This window comes from Halichondria panicea, chromosome 15 (genome assembly GCF_963675165.1).
Source record: "Halichondria panicea chromosome 15, odHalPani1.1, whole genome shotgun sequence".
Classification (NCBI taxonomy): Eukaryota; Metazoa; Porifera; class Demospongiae; order Suberitida; family Halichondriidae; genus Halichondria; species Halichondria panicea.
Genome location: NC_087391.1, coordinates 1258834 through 1275569, shown reverse-complemented (window position 1 = coordinate 1275569; position 16736 = coordinate 1258834). Strand labels below are relative to the sequence as shown.

The window sequence follows — 16736 nt, the reverse complement described above, 5'->3', positions numbered from 1 at the left end:
AGAAAAATTATTGCATGTCTGAGAAGATTTTTAATAAAAGGGGGAGAGACAGATACACCCCTAAAACTACCTTAGTTGATGCTCACTGAAAGCCATGCGGATTTGAAATGGCTGATACACTTTAGTTTGTAGCTATAAGTTCTATCCTCTCACAAGCCACAGACGTCATACCAGGAGACTAAGCTATCTCCTTGGGACCTTTCGGCTAAAATACAGCTGTCTGTACTTTAGTGCAGCTGGAAGAAAATCACCAAAAAGTATGTTTCCTGGAGCACATAAAAGCCTTAAAGAAGCTTAATTTACATACGTACAAAGCTATATTCATGACAATTTAATGATTACAATTATTTCTTTACTAGCAGAGTGAGCCTTGGCAAGTAGCAAGTTTGTACGCCCTCTAGATATAAAAGACGATGGAATCTAATTTCTCCGTGACTCTCTCCACCAACGCCAGCTACAAACCTGTGGAGGTGTTTACACAGAGAGTGTTCAAGGGAAGCACAGAGCACCTCGTCAAGTGGTGTCTCTCAGAGGACAAAAGACTCACCAACACGGCCAATTCCCTCAAGACATCTCGTGATGGACTCTGTCAAGAGTATACGGTGTGGATGAGGGAGGAGGAGATGAGTGCGTGCTGTCCACAGCTGCTCTCCATGGAGATAGTGAGGCCATCTCAGGGAGAGACCAAGCTCACAGAAGGTGAGTGCATGGCATATCGTAATAAAGATTACTACATGTATTGTAAATTATGCACACTGTAAAAGTGACATTCTTTTGTTTATTAGCCAATTGCAGGAACTATAAAAATGTGTGCACACAACTAGGGAAATTCCCTGGGACTATTCCCATAACCACACACACACTAGAGCCCTCCCACGAGGAAGAGCCCCTCACTGAAATGAAGGATGACATAAACAACCTCATCTCTCGTGCTAAAAGACTGTCCACCCTCCCCTCTAGCGGCAAGATGCTCTCAAACACCCTCAACATCCTTAGTGCCTATGCCAACATCGGAGCATTAGCCAACACTTTTCGAGAGAGCGGAGCCCTCGATCTTCTTCTCACTCTTTTGGCCACCAAAGATAGTACTGCCCATAAGAGTGCTGGAAACATGCTACGCTCTTTGACGACCTTTGACCTCTCTAGTCGAGCATACGTACTACTGCACCTGTCTAAGATTGACTCCTCCCAGTTAACGTCTGTACAGGGACGTCAGATGCTTCTCGATCTGTTCTCTGAGACTGCCTCCTCTGGAGAAAGTGAAGCCCTACTGAGGGGAATTACCCTACCACAGGTGGGTGTGGTCAACATACATGATGATGTATGCACATATCTTGCACATGATTGCAACACACCATCGTGTTGTGTCCAGCATTCCATTTAATGACACGATGGGGTTGTCTTTGTCCTTGTACTTATTAATGCAGGGTTTCTTTAGTGGGTGATTTTCAACCCGCTTGAAGCAAGAAAATGACCTACTTGCATGCCTGATTAATCTCTCTACATGTCATGTCATCAGCTGTTATCCTGTAGGCAATTGCCATATATGGATATCACAACTTTCCCCATGTAGGTCCCTGGTCGCTACGTCTTCTCACTGCTCAAGAAATACCTGAGAGTCAACTCGATGACTGCCAACTCACAAAGTAGAGACATTGACCCTAGTACTTCCAACTCCAAACCCTCTGAGTTTGAGAAGTTCTTTGCTCTGGATCAGCTCGTGAGTGAACTGTTCACGTTCTTTGGCTGGTTCGAGGGCTCCATCGATCGAGAAGGAAATGAGCCAGTCAAGACTATGAAGGGCGTCTCCATCTTCGCTGGCACTCTACCAGTAGAGGAGAAGGTACGTGTGTGGTGTGTTTGTGTGTGTACGTGTGTGGTGTATCAGGCAATATACGTAGCTTCTATGCACTTAAAAAAAAGGGTTTAGGAATAATGAGTAGAAAATGTGATTGTACTCTAACTGACCTGCTGTCTCATTACTGACTTGTGTAGTAGATTTTACGATTCTCCTTAATAAGTGTACTTACTTCATTCCTATAATACAGTAGCAGCCAATAATTATAAAGTACCCGTTCCGTTTACGTAGTACGTCCGTAGTATGTTGGTACGTTGCAAAATATACGCTAAAAGTACAGTCAAGATACGCTACGTACCGTTGTTAAATTTTTCCTTCGGCCACACCCATGCAGCTCTGCACGCGCGCAGCTAGCCAGCTAGAACTTTTGCAGCAGTTAGCGTTTAGATATTATAGCTAGCTAGCTAGCGTTTTATAACCTTGTAGAACAGAGATAGGACTCATATATAGACTGCAGACATCCTTTTTGATGAGACGGTTGAAAATGGTGCGTTATGTCTTTGTTGTAGATCTAGAGCTAGGTTTACAGCTAGACATAGCCATAGCATAGCTAAGTAACTAATCTAGCTACGACAGTCGAGATGACTAGGATTGTCTCTTTGTTCGTTTTCTAAAACTTTTCTGCAAAACGTACTTGCAACGTGCAATGGTAATTAGCAACGGTACGGTAAATTCAACGCTTTTAATACGGTGTCAAAACGGAAACGTTACGAACGGACGTACTTCGTAAATGGAACGGGTACTTTATATTAATTGCTACTGTAACTTCACGTACGTACATGTATAATACTATACAGCCTGCCAAAGAGAAGAAGAACCCTTACAAATCACGAGACCACTTCCTCTCTGATCGAGAGTACGGTCGCTACATGAAGACCGTCCTGCAACCCGGCATGAAGGTTCGGGCCAGAGAGACCTACGAGTCCATCTCCATGGGCGACTTTGGGGTATATCTACAGACCAACGACGGCACACCCCCTGCCCAGGTCACATGGGAGGGACTAGGGGACGCCTACTGGGTGTACTGGCATCAGGTGGACTTACTGCCCTCGGAGGACGAGAAGAAAACAACTGACTCCAGTGAGTGAGGGCGTGTGTGTGGGGGGAGGGGCCGGCATATATTTATAAGTGTTGCACATGCACTGATTTTAATAATGGTACCATATAAAATCCCACATGCTTAATGCCTTGAGGTATTGTTTTGCTTCGCTCTAGAGTGTAATAGAAGAGGTAATTAGGTGGAATGTATGTTACAAATTAAATGTTTGCATTTATAGTGAATTCCATACATTATCAACGAGTAATGCAAATTGATGATGGGAATGGTGACATTGTATATATAAATACACTGTAAAAAATGATTGAAAAAAAGTGCGGTGGACACACTAAAACCGTCGCATATAGCACGCTTTTTTGAAAAAGTGTGCTATATGCGACGGTTTTAGTGTGCCCACCGCACTTTTTTGTTTTACAGTGTAGGTAAAGTAAGCTCTTTAAGCATTTTTAGACACTAGTTGATAAGATCTACATCGGAACTACAGGGGGAACTTGCCTCAGAGCAGGTATACTGTGGAAATTAGTATATCTTGTAAAGCAGGGTTTAAGCATTTCAGAAAAAAGAGTTGTGTACATGGTGGTAGCATTGCATTGTTTTGTGGCCTACCAGGACCTCATAAAAGAAGAAAAGAAGAAATTAAGGTCTCACACACGTGGGGCTGCGTGCGCATGCGGACACAGTATTTAAAAAAAGAGGCGTATCTGCAAGAGGTTAAAGTTCACAGTGGCTGTTGCAGTGTGCAGCTTGCTTTGCAGCTTTGCAGCTCTTTTCTCACTCTTGTAGCTAGCGCTTTAGTGCAAGACTAACTCATAGTTGAGTCGAAACTTTGTTCAAACAGATAACAATTCTACCAACAATTCTGGAGAGACTGCAGAGTTACACATAGTACATGTATAATTTATAGTACTAGAAAATGTATTCTAAACCAAAGGTTACTTGAACGTACATGCATAGGCAGTCAAATGTTATTCACTAAGCTATTTGTTGTAGTACAGTTTTCACACTTGAATATAATCGTATTCCGGTTGCTGCTTATTTCTCGTTGGGCCCAGACCATCGTTCTCATAGTAGTCAGCTTCAATATTAGTAGCATTGGTTGTACTGTACACAGGGTTCTGATTCATTTCAATGGGTGTGTCCACAGTCTCGTACTGGTGGGTGTGGCTAGCTTCATGGTCCATAGTTGGTGTTTCAGTTGTACTCATACTGTACACGGGATTTTGATTCATTTCCATAACTTCTGTAACTTCTTTATCTGTATGGAGTTAAAGCTATAGTGGTCAGACTAGTGCATGTGATCATAGTTTAAGCAGTGCTATAGTCATAGTGTGTCATTATTATGCCTCGGTGTGCATTTGCAAGCGAGGTATACGGTAGTGTGTCTGTGTGTGTGCGTGTGTCTGTGTGTAGACTGCTATAGCTGCTCGAGGATCAATGAAGTGCAAGTAATAGTTTTGATAGGTTTCTAGCCATTTTTTCTTGGATTAGTATTCGTGGATTTGCAAAATAAAGCTTCGTTACTGAGTTATGCCTAGTTTTGCTTACTTGGAATGCCATTGCAGCCTTTTCAGAAGAGTTCGTAGCAAAATTTGTTCACCGAGTGTTGCTACTCTACTTAGTACTTAGCTTAGCCTCGACTCCAGCCCCTTCACAACAATTATTGTCGATCATTACCCACTCTTTGGATTCTGCATGCAGTAAAATTAAAAATGTTCATCATGATAATTATAAGTGTATAAAAGCTAGCTTTATGTTATGTAGCTTTGGCACCTCTACCGAGGCATCAGCACCCGCGGTGCTTTCATTGTGTGTATTTTAACAATTTCTATATGTATAGCAAGTACATAGCTAGTACATGTGTCTAGTGCTTCACCTGTAGTAGTGGCAGTACTGATGTCTTGGTTACCACTCTTTCTGATACGGACTGTAAGTAGGATGAGGAGCACGGCCATTACTAGAATGATGAGCAGCAAAACTCCACCCACTCCTCCAGCGATACCACCCACCACTCCCACACTGAGTGAAGATTCTGTAACTAGTACTATAGTGTATGCATGCATGTAGGATTATCGTGAATGTCTGAATTACCGTATTACTAAAATGTTTTGCGAGCATCAAATATTTGCGAACTTTGCGATGGTTGATCAATTCGCAACAATAATATCCGTAAAACCAACTAGTAAATACACACGATCCTTGCCAGAACGCAATAGTTAGATCGCAAAGGGTCAACTTTTCTGCTGATTTGGCTCATTCGCAAAGGTTTTTCATCTGCAAAATATTCTAGTAATACGGTATAGCTTCACTCAAATATAAGCACCACTGGACATTTCGCATTTGTTCTTTACATTGTCTCACAAAGAAGCGCTTTAATTCAGACGTTTACATAAGTACACCCTGTGTAGACTATAGTATTGTATAGCACTCACCAGGTTCACAGTTACTGCCAGTGAATCCAGACAGACAGGTGGTACATCTTGTGGATATGTTTCGTCCAGATAGACACACTGCACAGTCACGGTTACTATCATATCCAGGCAGACAAGTGGAGCAGCTGGAGCCGAGATCACGATTACCTATGCATTCAGAGCAATTTGTGTTAGGGTCAAAGTTAGTGGCCAAGCATGTTTGACAGAGTGTTGCTGGGTCCCCTCCTGGTAGAGCACACACACTGCAGTCTGTATCAGTGAACCTGTCTGGTTGTAGGCAGAAGGAGCAGTTGGTGACTGGGTCTCTGTTGGGTAGGCAACTAGTACAGTCCGAGGTGATGTCCCTGCCTGGTAGACACTGGGTGCAGTTGGTAGAGGGATCTCTGTTGGGTAGGCACTGGGCACAGTTGATAGAGGGATCTCTGTTGGGTTGACACTGAGTGCAGTTGGTAGAGGGATCTCTGTTGGGTAGGCACTGGGCACAGTTGGTAGAGGGATCTCTGTTGGGTAGACACTGAGTGCAGTTGGTAGAGGGATCTCTGTTGGGTAGGCACTGGGTGCAGTTTGCCTGTAGGTTGTAGAGTTCCAACAAACATGATGTACAACCATCGAAAGGATTGAAGTTTGTGTCCAAGCATGATTCACAGTTAGTATTTGGGTCATAGTTGGTCTGTACGCAAGTGGAACATCCAGTAGTAATATCCAGGTTATAGAGACAGTCGTTGCAGGCTACAATTAAGGGGTGAAGGGTCTAATCGGTTATCAGTACACATTAGAGTGCCATCAGCTTGACATGTCACCACTCGTGGATTGTTCTGAGGTGTGGTGGCACAGTTAGGTCCACAGAAACCAGGAGAACACTCGACTCTGAAACTCATGGTCATGTGAGATACGTTGTGGAATCCAGTGAACGTCGTCTCCTCTGTGAAGTCTGCTCCAAGTTGGAGGTCATCCAAGTTAATCAACAAACTGTCTATTATGTTCGGGAGTCCGCTATCAGTTGGCTCTATAAAAAACTGTATTCGTCCCTGTTAATAATAATTAAAAATGATGTAGGTAAATTGAACATAAACTTACTGTCCACGTGGTTAAATCTGTGCTTGAAACAGGTAGAGGATTGGGTGTTACTCCCAGTAGTGTTGCTGGACCTAGACCGAATGTTGTGCTCATTTCACTGAATGGGCAAGTGTTGGGGGACATTGTACAGTCTGTTATGAAGTACCCCATGCTGGGTCTTGTCTCTAGTGATGCACTGAATGGTCTGATGGTCCAACGGAACCTGGTGTCACATCTCCCCTCTCCTGTGTTGTCACAGTTGCCTGATTTGAGTGGCTGATCATCACAACACACTGGTACTAACTGGCCAGCACTTGTTACATCACTCAGTGAAATAGCACATTCAGCACACAGTCCGGTTGGGTTGGTGTAGTTGACCAAGTTGACTGTCAGTATGAACTCACCTCCCACCTGTAGTGATAATAGTTGGTGTATAAAGCTAGTGGCCTTCTAGTTCAGTACTCAAATATAAGTAATGCCCTTACTGAATAATTATGTTGTTTGTATACAACTCACTGATGTGAAGCTTGTACACACACTGACTGCCAAACTCCAAAGCAGTACAATCTTAGCCTTCATGTTGAGCCTAGCCTGAGTCGTAGCATGTGTTGACCTTTCCGTTATGTCATACACTAATCACATGACACCATTAACCACAAATGTTTGTACTAGAGATGCTTCATCATCATCAGGTTGGTTGGCGGAAGTTAAAAGTTGAAGTGCACTCAACCATGACCACACACTGTGTTTCTTCCTACTAATGTGGTTATGGTTGACTGCACTTCAACTTTTAACTTTTGCTAACCAACCTGACATCCTCTGTAGGATTAATTGCCAATTACACAGTTCACTGCACAAGTGAAAATGAATCCTTTATGAAACACACGAAGTACTCACGAAATTCCTTTGATAGTCTAATATACATAAGAGGTGTGTTATTATTTTTGTCCAGAGGTAGTTAGTACCGACCACCGACCAGTATTGACAGGTGGTTGTGATTGGCCCATTAGGTTATTTTAATGTGCTTTTAGTGTGTCTTTACTATTAGCGTAATATGAGCAATTGTTACATTATTGTGTGATTATAAAAATACAGAAATGAATCAACTACTTATCACACACCAACATACACACTGATATCTATCCTAATTATTTTTGAGCATAACTTTAGTTCTGTTGGTTCAATAATTAATTTTAATTTTATGATACTGTATTACTAAAATGTTTTGCGAGCATCAAACATACGTGAACTTTGCGAGAGTTGATCAATTCGCAACAATAAAATTGCAAAACAGTATATAGTAAATACACACGATCCTTGCTAGAACGCAATAGTTATTGCAAAAGGTCAAATCCTCTGCTGATTTGGCTCATTCGCGATGGTTTTTCACCAGCAAATATTCTAGTAATACGTTATTCTGAAAGCTTAGAGAGGTCTTTCAGATGATTAGCCTCCTTCACTGGCCTTCATAGAAAAGAAGGCCTGCTATCAACTGCTTACGCATGCGCAAAATTATTGGACATTTTTTCCCGGAAAATTTCCTGGTTTCATCAGAGAAAATATCCTAAAAGTCATACACAGAGCTATATAGCTAGCTAGCTAGAGACAAAGCTGTGTAGGTTTGTTGTACAGCAATTTTCTTCTGATAGAATCAGTAGCAGTAGTATAGTAGACTTTCACCAAAGTCCTTCGGAATTGATCGTTTTTAACAACAATCATGGTCGATCATTACCCGAGTTTGCTTGCAGCAAAATTAATTAATGCAAAAATGTTCATCGTGTGTATAAAAGCTATTAGTAGCTTTATGTTATGTAGCTTTAGCATCTCCACTGAGGCATCAGCACCTGCGGTGCTTTCATTCATATAGGGAACATATGTACAGTATCTCTGTATGGGAGGGTTGAAAGATCACACATGACCTTAGCAAACGTGCCACTCTAAACATTAAGATATTCTCACTATTTCAGGTGGTTGAGGATGGCTAAGAGTTCTTTGCACGACGGCAGCAGGTGACTCTGTTCTCAGCACCCAACTACTGTGGTGACAATGACAACGCGGGAGGGATGACGAGTGTGGACTCCAGTCTCATGTTCTTTCCAGGTGAGTGCATGAGCTTAAATTATTTATTGGGCTTTTTGCCAGTTAAATACACAACTGTACTGTAATCGATTCTACGCAGGTCATCTTTTATAATACAGCCAGGTTAATGGAGGTCCCATAATGTAACAAAAGTAACCTACTAGAGTGGTTGGCTTAGGGTCCAATCAGTAAATTATTTGTGCACCTCGTTCAAAATAAATTTTTATGGGTGAATGCACGTGCGTGTGATTTCCATAAAAACGTACAGGATTCAAGACCAAGACTAATCAGTATTTCTTCTGCAGATTTTGAAGCCTTCTGAGAAGAAAGCCAAATATCAGTACTCTGACCTGAATTCGGATCGACCCATCACCACCAAAGCAGCCTCTAATAAAACCTAGGATCACCTCCAAATAACGCATGCCCCATAGTGTTCTAATGGTAGACATTTTTTCATTATGTATAATTATAATTCTGTACTGTGACGTCCATAAGTAGTATGTACTGTTGTGTTATAGTAATTATAAATGCTCCTCCTGCGATATATTTTTTGTCATGTTTATTACTACACAATTGTGCACTGCTCCCTGTTATCTTATAATTATAATTATTGATGGATGTCTCTCTAATGATTATCATGAGAAAAATTATTGCATGTCTGAGTTGCAAAGAAGCTTTTTAATAAAAGGGGGAGAGACAGATACGCCCCTAAAACTACCTTAGTTGATGCTCACTGAAAGCCATGCGGATTTGAAATGACTTTAGTAATTTGTAGCTATTAAAGTTCTATCCTCTCACACGCCACAGACGTCATACCAGGAGGGATTGAGACTAAGCTATCTCCTTGGGACCTTTCGGCTAAAAATACAGCTGTCTGTGCTTTAGTGCAGCTGGAAGAAAATCATCAAAAATGTATGTTTCCTGGAGCACATAAAAGCCATGTACTTGTATTAAAGAAGCTTAGCACACACAAAGCTATTCATGACAATTTAATGATTACAATTATTTCTCTACTAGCAGAGTGAGCTTGGCAAGTAACAAGTTTGTATAGCTATAAAAGACAATGGAATCGAATTTCTCCGTGACTCTCTCCACCAACGCCAGCTACAAACCTGTGGAGGTGTTTACACAGAGAGTGTTCAAGGGAAGCACAGAGCACCTCGTCAAGTGGTGTCTCTCAGAGGACAAAAGACTCACCAACACGGCCAATTCTCTCAAGACATCTCGAGATGGACTCTGTCAAGAGTATACGGTGTGGATGAGGGAGGAGGAGATGAGTGCGTGCTGTCCACAGCTGCTCTCGATGGAGATAGTGAGGCCATCTCCGGGAGAGACCAAGCTCACAGAAGGTGAGTGCATGGGCTGTGATATCGATTACTACATGTATTGTAAATGCACACTGTAAAACTGTAAAAGTGACATTCTTTTGTTTATTAGCCAATGCAGGAACTATAAAAATGTGTGCACACGACTAGGGAAATCCCCTGGGACTATTCCCATAACCACACACACACACACTCTCTCTCTAGAGCCCTCCCACGAGGAAGAGCCCCTCACTGAAATGAAGGATGACATAAACAACCTCATCTCTCGGGCTAAGAGACTGTCCACCCTCCCCTCTAGCGGCAAGATGCTCTCAAACACACTCAACATCCTTAGTGCCTATGCCAACATCGGAGCATTAGCCAACACTTTTCGAGAGAGCGGAGCCCTCGATCTTCTTCTCACTCTTTTGGCCACCAAAGATAGTACTGCCCATAAGAGTGCTGGAAACATGCTACGCTCTTTGACGACCTTTGACCTCTCTAGTCGAGCATACGTACTACTGCACCTGTCTAAGATTGACTCCTCCCAGTTAACGTCTGTACAGGGACGTCAGATGCTTCTCGATCTGTTCTCTGAGACTGCCTCCTCTGGAGAAAGTGAAGCCCTACTGAGGGGAATTACCCTACCACAGGTGGGTGTGGTCAACATACATGTACATGATGATGTATGCGCATATCTTGCACATGATTGCAACACACCATCGTGTTGTGTCCAGCATTCCATTTTAATGACACGATGGGGTTGTCTTTGTCCTTGTAATTATTAATGCAGGGTTTCTTTTAGTGCTTGTTAGTGGGTGATTTTCCACCCGCTTGAAGCAACCTACTTGCATGCCTGATTAATCTCTCTACATGTCATGTCATCAGCTGTTATCCTGTAGGCAATTGCCATATATGGATATTACAACTTTCCCCATAATTTCATAGGTCCCTGGTCGCTACGTCTTCTCACTGCTCAAGAAATACCTGAGAGTCAACTCGATGACTGCCAACTCACAAAGTAGAGACTTTGACCCTAGTACTTCCAACTCCAAGCCCTCTGAGTTTGAGAAGTTCTTTGCTCTGGATCAGCTCGTGAGTGAACTGTTCACGTTCTTTGGCTGGTTCGAAGGCTCCATTGATCGAGAAGGAAATGAGCCAGTCAAGACTATGAAGGGCGTCTCCATCTTTGCCGGCACTCTACCAGTAGAGGAGAAGGTACGTGTGTGGTGTGTGTGTGTGTGTGTGTGTGTGTGTGTGTACGTGTGTGGTGTATCAGGCAATATACGTAGCTTCTATGCACTTAAAAAAAGGGTTAGAAATAATGAGTAGAACATTTTATTGTACTCTAACTGACCTGCTGTCTCATTACTGACTTGTGTAGTAGATTTTACGATTCTCCTTAATAAGTGTACTTACTTCATCCCTATAATATAGTAGCAGCCAATTACCCGTTCTGTTTACGTAGTACGTCCATAGTACGCTGGTACGTTGCAAAATAAACGCTAAAAGTACGGTCAAGATACGCTACGTACCGTTGTGTGTTTTTTTCTAATCAACCGTTGTTAAATTTTCCTTCGGCCACACCCATGCAGCTCTGCACGCGCGCAGCTAGCTAGCTAGAACTTTTGCAGCACTTAGCTTTTAGATATTATAGCTAGCTAGCTAGTGTTTTCTAACCTTGTAGAACAGAGATAGAACTCATATAGAGACTATAGATTGCAGACATCCTTTTTGATGAGAAAGTTGAAGAAGAACTTGTGAAAGGTGTGTTTTATGTCTTTGTTGTAGATCTAGAGCTAGGCTTACAGCTAGACATAGCCATAGCATAGCTAAGTAACTAGTCTAGCTACGACAGTCGAGATGACTAGGATTGTCTCTTTGTTTGTTTTCTAAAACTTTTCTGCAAAACGTACTTGCAACGTGCAATGGTAATTAGCAACGGTACGGTAAATTCAATGCTTTTAATACGGTGTCAAAACGGAAACGTTACGAACGTACTACGTAAACGGAACGGGTACTTTATATTAATTGCTATTGTAACTTCACGTACGTACATGTATAACATTACACAGCCTGCCAAAGAGAAGAAGAACCCTTACAAATCACGAGACCACTTCCTCTCTGATCGAGAGTACGGTCGTTACGTGAAGACCGTCCTGCAACCCGGCATGAAGGTTCGGGCCAGAGAGACCTACGAGTCCGTCTCCATGGGCGACTTTGGGGTATATCTACAAACAAACGATGGCACACCCCCTGCCCAGGTCACGTGGGAGGGGCTAGGGGACGCCTACTGGGTGTACTGGCATCAGGTGGACTTACTGCCCTCGGAGGACGAGAAGAAACCAGCTGACTCCAGTGAGTGGGGGCATGTGTGTGAGAAGTGGGGCAGTCATAATATTAAAAATAATGATAAGTGTTGCCATGCACTGATTTAAATAATGGTACCATAGATAAATAAATCCCACAAGCACCCCGTGCTTAATGCCTTGGGGCATGTTTTGCTTCGCTCTAGAGTGTAATAGAAGAAGTAATTAGGTGGAATGTATGTTACAAATTAAATGTTTGCATTTACAGTGAATTCCATACATTATCAACGAGTAATGCAAATTGAAATATGATGGGAATGGTGACATTGTATATATGGGTAAAGTAAGCTCTTTAAGCATTTTTAGACACTAGTTGATAAGATCTACATCGGAACTACAGGGGGAAAGTGCCTCAGAGGAGGTATACTGTGGAACTTAGTATACCTTGTAAAGCAGGGTTCAGAAAAAAGAGTTGTGTACATAGTGGTAGCATTGCAGTGTTTTGTGGCCTACCAGGACCTCATGAAAGAAGAAAAGAAGAAATCAGGTATCACACACGTGGGGCTGCTTGCGCATGCGGACACAATATTAGGCGTATCTGCAAGAGGTTAATTTTCACAGTGGCTGTTGCAGTGTGCAGCTTACTTTGCAGCTCTTTTCTCACTCTTGTAGCCAGCGTTTTAGTGCAAGACTAACTCATAGTTGAGTCGAAACTTTGTTCAAACAGATCAACAATTCTACCAACAATTCTGAGCAGTTAGATAACTATACACGTATACACAGTACATGTATAGTACAGTAGAACCTCGCTAATCCGGACCCCTTTAATCCGAACCTCACAAATCCGGACAAAATGGTGAACTGAAAAAGAGGAGGGGCTGTCAGTAGAATAGAGTACTGCGCATGCGCAATGTAAATTGCTTAGCTGAATCAGCAATGATAAACTGCTCAAGACAATGGCCACTGCAAAGAAAACGAAGAGAGAGCTCACAAGACTCACTGTATTGGAGAGAAAGTTGAGATAAAGACTATTCTAGCTAGCAGCTTCCCTTCTGGCCACAGTAATATCATAATACATGTACAAAAGTGTCTTCGTTAATAATATTCATAATCAATTAATGACATCTGTTAATCCGGAAATTTCATGTATTCGGATGGGGTCTGGTCCCGCTCTATTCGGATTAGCGAGGTTCTACTGTACTAGAAAATGTGTTCTAAACCAAAGGTTACTTCAACGTACATGCATAGGCACAGTCAAATGTTATTCACTAAGCTATTTGTTGTAGTACAGTTTTCACACTTGAATATAATCGTATTCCAGTTGCTGCTCATTTCTTGTTGGGCCCAGACCATCGTTCTCATAGTAGTCGGCTTCAATATTAGTAGCATTAGTTGCACTGTACACAGGGTTCTGATTCATTTCAATGGGTGTGTCCACAGTCTCGTACTGGTGGGTGTGGTTAGCTTCATGGTCCATAGTTGGTGTTTCAGTTGTACTCATACTATACACAGGATTTTGATTCATTTCCATGACTTCTGTAACTACTTTACCTGTATGTGTGTGGAGTTAAGCTATAGTGGTCAGACTAGTGCATGTGATCATAGTTCGAGCAGTGCTATAGTCATAGTGTGTCATTGTTATACCTCGGTGCGCATGCGCAAGCGAGGTATACGGTAGTGTGTGTGTATCTGTGTGTGTGTGTGTGTGTGTGTGTGTGTGTGTGTGCAGACTGCTACAGCTGCTCAAGGATCATTGAAGCGCAAGTAAGAGTTTTGATAGGTTTCTAGTCATGTTTTCTTGGATTAGTATTCGTGGATTTACAAAATAAAGCTTTGTTCTTGAGTTATGCCTAGTTTTGCTTACTTAGAATGCCAGTGCTGCTGTTTCGGAAGAGTCCGTAGCAAAACTTGTTCACCGAGTGTTGCTACTCTACTTAGTAGTTAGCTCTGCACTAGAACGCTAGCTATTGGTAGCTACAAGAGTGAGAAGAGAGCTGCAAGGCTCTGCTGACTTGCAGCCATTAATTTTAGACTTGAACTTTTGGCATCGATCGTTTTTAACAACAATCATCGTCGACCATTACCCACTCTTTAAGTTTTCCTGGATTCTGCATGCAGTAAAATTTAAAATGTTCATCATGATAATTATAAGTGTACAAAAGCTAGCTATTAGTAGCTTTATGTTATGTAGCTTTGGTACCTCCACTGAGGCATCAGCACCCGCGGTGCTTTCATTGCGTGTATTCTATATGTAGCAAGTGCATAGCTAGATGTGTCTAGTGCCTCACCTGTAGTAGTGGCAGTACTGATGTCTTTGTTACCACTCTTTCTGATACGGACTGTAAGTAGGATGAGGAGCACAGCCATTACTAGAATGATGAGCAGCAAAACTCCACCCACTCCTCCAGCGATACCACCCACCAGTCCCACACTTAGTGAAGAGTCTGTAATTAGTACTATAGTGTATGCATGTAGCAATATCGTAAATGTCTGAATTATAGCTTCATTCAAATATAAGCACCACTTGACAGTTCACCCTTATAGTAACATGACTTCATTTGTTGTTTATACCGTCTCACAAAGTGGTGCTTTAATTCAGACGGTTACATAAGTACACTTTGTGTAGGCTATAGTATTGTATAGCACTCACCAGGTTCACAGTTACTGCCAGTGAATCCAGACAGACAGGTGGTACATTTTGTGGATATGTTTCGTCCAGATAGACACACTGCACAGTCACGGTTACTATCATATCCAGGCAGACAAGTGGAGCAGCTGGAGCCATGATCACGATTACCTATGCACTGAGAGCAATTTGTGTTAGGGTCAAAGTTAGTGGCCAAGCATGTTTGACAGAGTGTTGCTGGGTCCCCTCCTGGTAGAGCACACACACTGCAGTCTGTATCAGTGAACCTGTCTGGTTGTAGGCAGAGGGAGCAGTTGGTGACTGGGTCTCTGTTGGTTAGGCAACTAGTACAGTCTGAGGTGATGTCCCAGCCTGGTAGGCACTGGATGCAGTTGGTAGAGGGATCTCTGTTGGGTAGGCAACTAGTACAGTCTAAGGTGATGTCCCTGCCTGGTAGGCACTGGATGCAGTTTGTCTGTAGGTCGTAGCGTTCCAACAAGCATGATGTACAACCATTGAGAGGATTGAAGTTTGTGTCCAAACATGATGCACAGTTGGTCAATGGATCATATCTTGTACCTATAATGCATGTAGAGCAATTTGTATCAGGATCATAGTTTGTATTGATACATGTTGAGCAGCTTTGGTCAATATCGTATCCAGGAAGACAGGCTGTACAATTGGTGGCTGGGTCATAGTTGGTCTGTACACAAGTGGAGCAGCCAGTAGTAATATCCAGATTATAGAGGCAGTCGTTGCAGGCTACAAGAGGTGAAAGCTCAAATCGATTATCAGTACATGTTAGAGTGCCATCAGCTTGACATGTCGCCACTCGTGGATTGGTCTGAGGTGTTGTGTTACAGTCAGGTCCACAGAAACCAGGAGAGCACTCGACTCTGAATCTCATGGTCATGTTAGATATGTTGTGGAATCCAGTGAATGTCATCTCCTCTGTGAAGTCTGCTCCAAGTTGGAGGTTGTCCAGGTCAATCAACAGACTGTCTATTATGTTCGGGAGTCTACTGTCCATGGCTTCTATGAAGAACTGTATTCGTCCCTGTATATATTATAACACAATTAGTATAATAGTAGGTGAATTGAACATTAACTTACTGTCCAGAATAAGCTTGAAACAGGTAGAGGATTGGGTGTTACTCCTAGTAGTGCTGTTGAACCTTGACCGAATGTTGTGCTCATTTCACTGAATGGGCAAGTGCTGGGGGACATTGTACAGTCTGTGAAGAAGTATCCCATGCTGGGTTTTGTCTCTAGTGATGCACCGAATCGTCTGATGGTCCAACGGAACCTTGTGTCACATCTCCCCTCTCCTGTGTTGTCACAGTTGCCAGATTTGAATGGTTGTTCATCACAACACACTGGTATTGTGTTTGTAGGATAGCCTGTATTCAGCGGTCTCTCACATTCAGCACACAGTCCGGTTGGGTTGGTGTAGTTGACCAAGTTGACTGTCAGTATGAACTCACCTTCCACCTGTAGTGATAATAGTTGGTGTATGTAGCTAGTGGCCTTCTAGTTCAGTACGCAAATAAATAATACTCTACATTACTATGTTACTCATAACTCACTGATGTGGAAATAGTACACACACAGACTGCCAAACTCCAAAGTAGTACAATCTTAGCCTTCATGTTGAGCCGGCCTGAGGCGTAGCATGTGTTGACCTTTCTGTTATGTCGTACACTAGTCATGTGACAACACTAACCACGAATGTTTGTAGTAGAAGTGCTTTATCATCATAGTGTTAAGATTAGGGTTTCAATTTAATTGCCAGTTAAATCCTGTATGAAACACACTCATCTGTATAAGAGGTGTGTTATTTTTTTGTCCAGAGGTAGTTAGTACCGACCACCACCCCACCAGTATTGACAGGTTGTTGTGATTGTCCCATTAAGTGCTTTTAGTGTGTCTTTACTATTAGCGTAATATGAGCATTGTTACATCATTGTGTGATCATAAAATACAGAAATGAATCAACTACTTATCACACACACCTGCAC

General features: G+C 42.4%; 4 protein-coding genes across 6 annotated transcripts in view; 2 read left to right on the top strand and 2 right to left on the bottom strand.

Moving 5' to 3' along the window:
- The first annotated feature begins 98 nt into the window (after positions 1-98).
- Positions 99-9041, top strand: LOC135348869 (cullin-9-like). Of its 2 annotated transcripts, none has more exons than XM_064547246.1 (7): positions 99-257; positions 363-699; positions 867-1294; positions 1574-1843; positions 2656-2938; positions 8368-8500; positions 8785-9041. In XM_064547246.1, exons 2-6 carry the CDS (start codon positions 414-416, stop codon positions 8373-8375), a joined length of 1275 nt encoding a protein of 424 aa, XP_064403316.1. In that variant the 5' UTR covers positions 99-257; positions 363-413; the 3' UTR covers positions 8376-8500; positions 8785-9041. The 2 variants fall into 2 exon arrangements, with proteins under 2 accessions (XP_064403316.1, XP_064403315.1); XM_064547245.1 differs by having other exon boundaries at positions 360-699.
- LOC135349232 (delta-like protein A) lies at positions 3860-6979 on the bottom strand. The gene is made up of 6 exons (XM_064547740.1): positions 6917-6979; positions 6422-6811; positions 6126-6372; positions 5345-6073; positions 4789-4956; positions 3860-4170 (listed from the first exon to the last, which is right to left on the bottom strand). Exons 1-6 carry the CDS (start codon positions 6977-6979, stop codon positions 3914-3916), a joined length of 1854 nt encoding a protein of 617 aa, XP_064403810.1. The 3' UTR covers positions 3860-3913.
- Positions 9042-9499: 458 nt separating the features above from the next.
- LOC135348755 (cullin-9-like) overlaps positions 9500-16736 on the top strand; it is a 29296-nt gene continuing 22059 nt past the window's right edge. The window contains exons 1-4 of the mRNA XM_064547068.1: positions 9500-9828; positions 10009-10436; positions 10732-11001; positions 11859-12141. Coding sequence (XP_064403138.1) covers positions 9543-9828; positions 10009-10436; positions 10732-11001; positions 11859-12141 — 1267 coding nt within the window. The 5' untranslated portion in view covers positions 9500-9542. The remainder of the gene's footprint in view (positions 9829-10008; positions 10437-10731; positions 11002-11858; positions 12142-16736) is intronic.
- Positions 12927-16466, bottom strand: LOC135348803 (uncharacterized). Of its 2 annotated transcripts, none has more exons than XM_064547153.1 (5): positions 16305-16466; positions 15832-16209; positions 14743-15775; positions 14381-14548; positions 12927-13643 (listed from the first exon to the last, which is right to left on the bottom strand). In XM_064547153.1, the coding sequence occupies exons 1-5, from the start codon at positions 16425-16427 to the stop codon at positions 13387-13389; spliced, it is 1959 nt and encodes a 652-aa protein (XP_064403223.1). In that variant the 5' UTR covers positions 16428-16466; the 3' UTR covers positions 12927-13386. The 2 variants fall into 2 exon arrangements, with proteins under 2 accessions (XP_064403223.1, XP_064403224.1); XM_064547154.1 differs by having other exon boundaries at positions 14381-14536.

Excerpts from the sequence above, each read along its gene's own strand:
- LOC135348869 (XM_064547246.1), top strand. The coding sequence starts at position 414 with ATGGAATCTAATTTCTCCGTGACTCTCTCCACCAACGCCAGCTACAAA. Across the intron at positions 700-866 it reads AGAGACCAAGCTCACAGAAG|AGCCCTCCCACGAGGAAGAG; the intron begins GTGAGTGCATGG and ends CACACACACTAG. Across the intron at positions 1,844-2,655 it reads CTCTACCAGTAGAGGAGAAG|CCTGCCAAAGAGAAGAAGAA; the intron begins GTACGTGTGTGG and ends AATACTATACAG.
- LOC135349232 (XM_064547740.1), bottom strand. The coding sequence starts at position 6,979 with ATGAAGGCTAAGATTGTACTGCTTTGGAGTTTGGCAGTCAGTGTGTGT. Across the intron at positions 6,812-6,916 it reads TGTGTACAAGCTTCACATCA|GTGGGAGGTGAGTTCATACT; the intron begins GTGAGTTGTATA and ends TTATCACTACAG. Across the intron at positions 4,171-4,788 it reads CAGTACTGCCACTACTACAG|ATAAAGAAGTTACAGAAGTT; the intron begins GTGAAGCACTAG and ends AACTCCATACAG.
- LOC135348803 (XM_064547153.1), bottom strand. The coding sequence starts at position 16,427 with ATGACTAGTGTACGACATAACAGAAAGGTCAACACATGCTACGCCTCA. Across the intron at positions 15,776-15,831 it reads TTTCAAGCTTATTCTGGACA|GGACGAATACAGTTCTTCAT; the intron begins GTAAGTTAATGT and ends TAATATATACAG. Across the intron at positions 14,549-14,742 it reads TGGCAGTAACTGTGAACCTG|TACTAATTACAGACTCTTCA; the intron begins GTGAGTGCTATA and ends CATACACTATAG.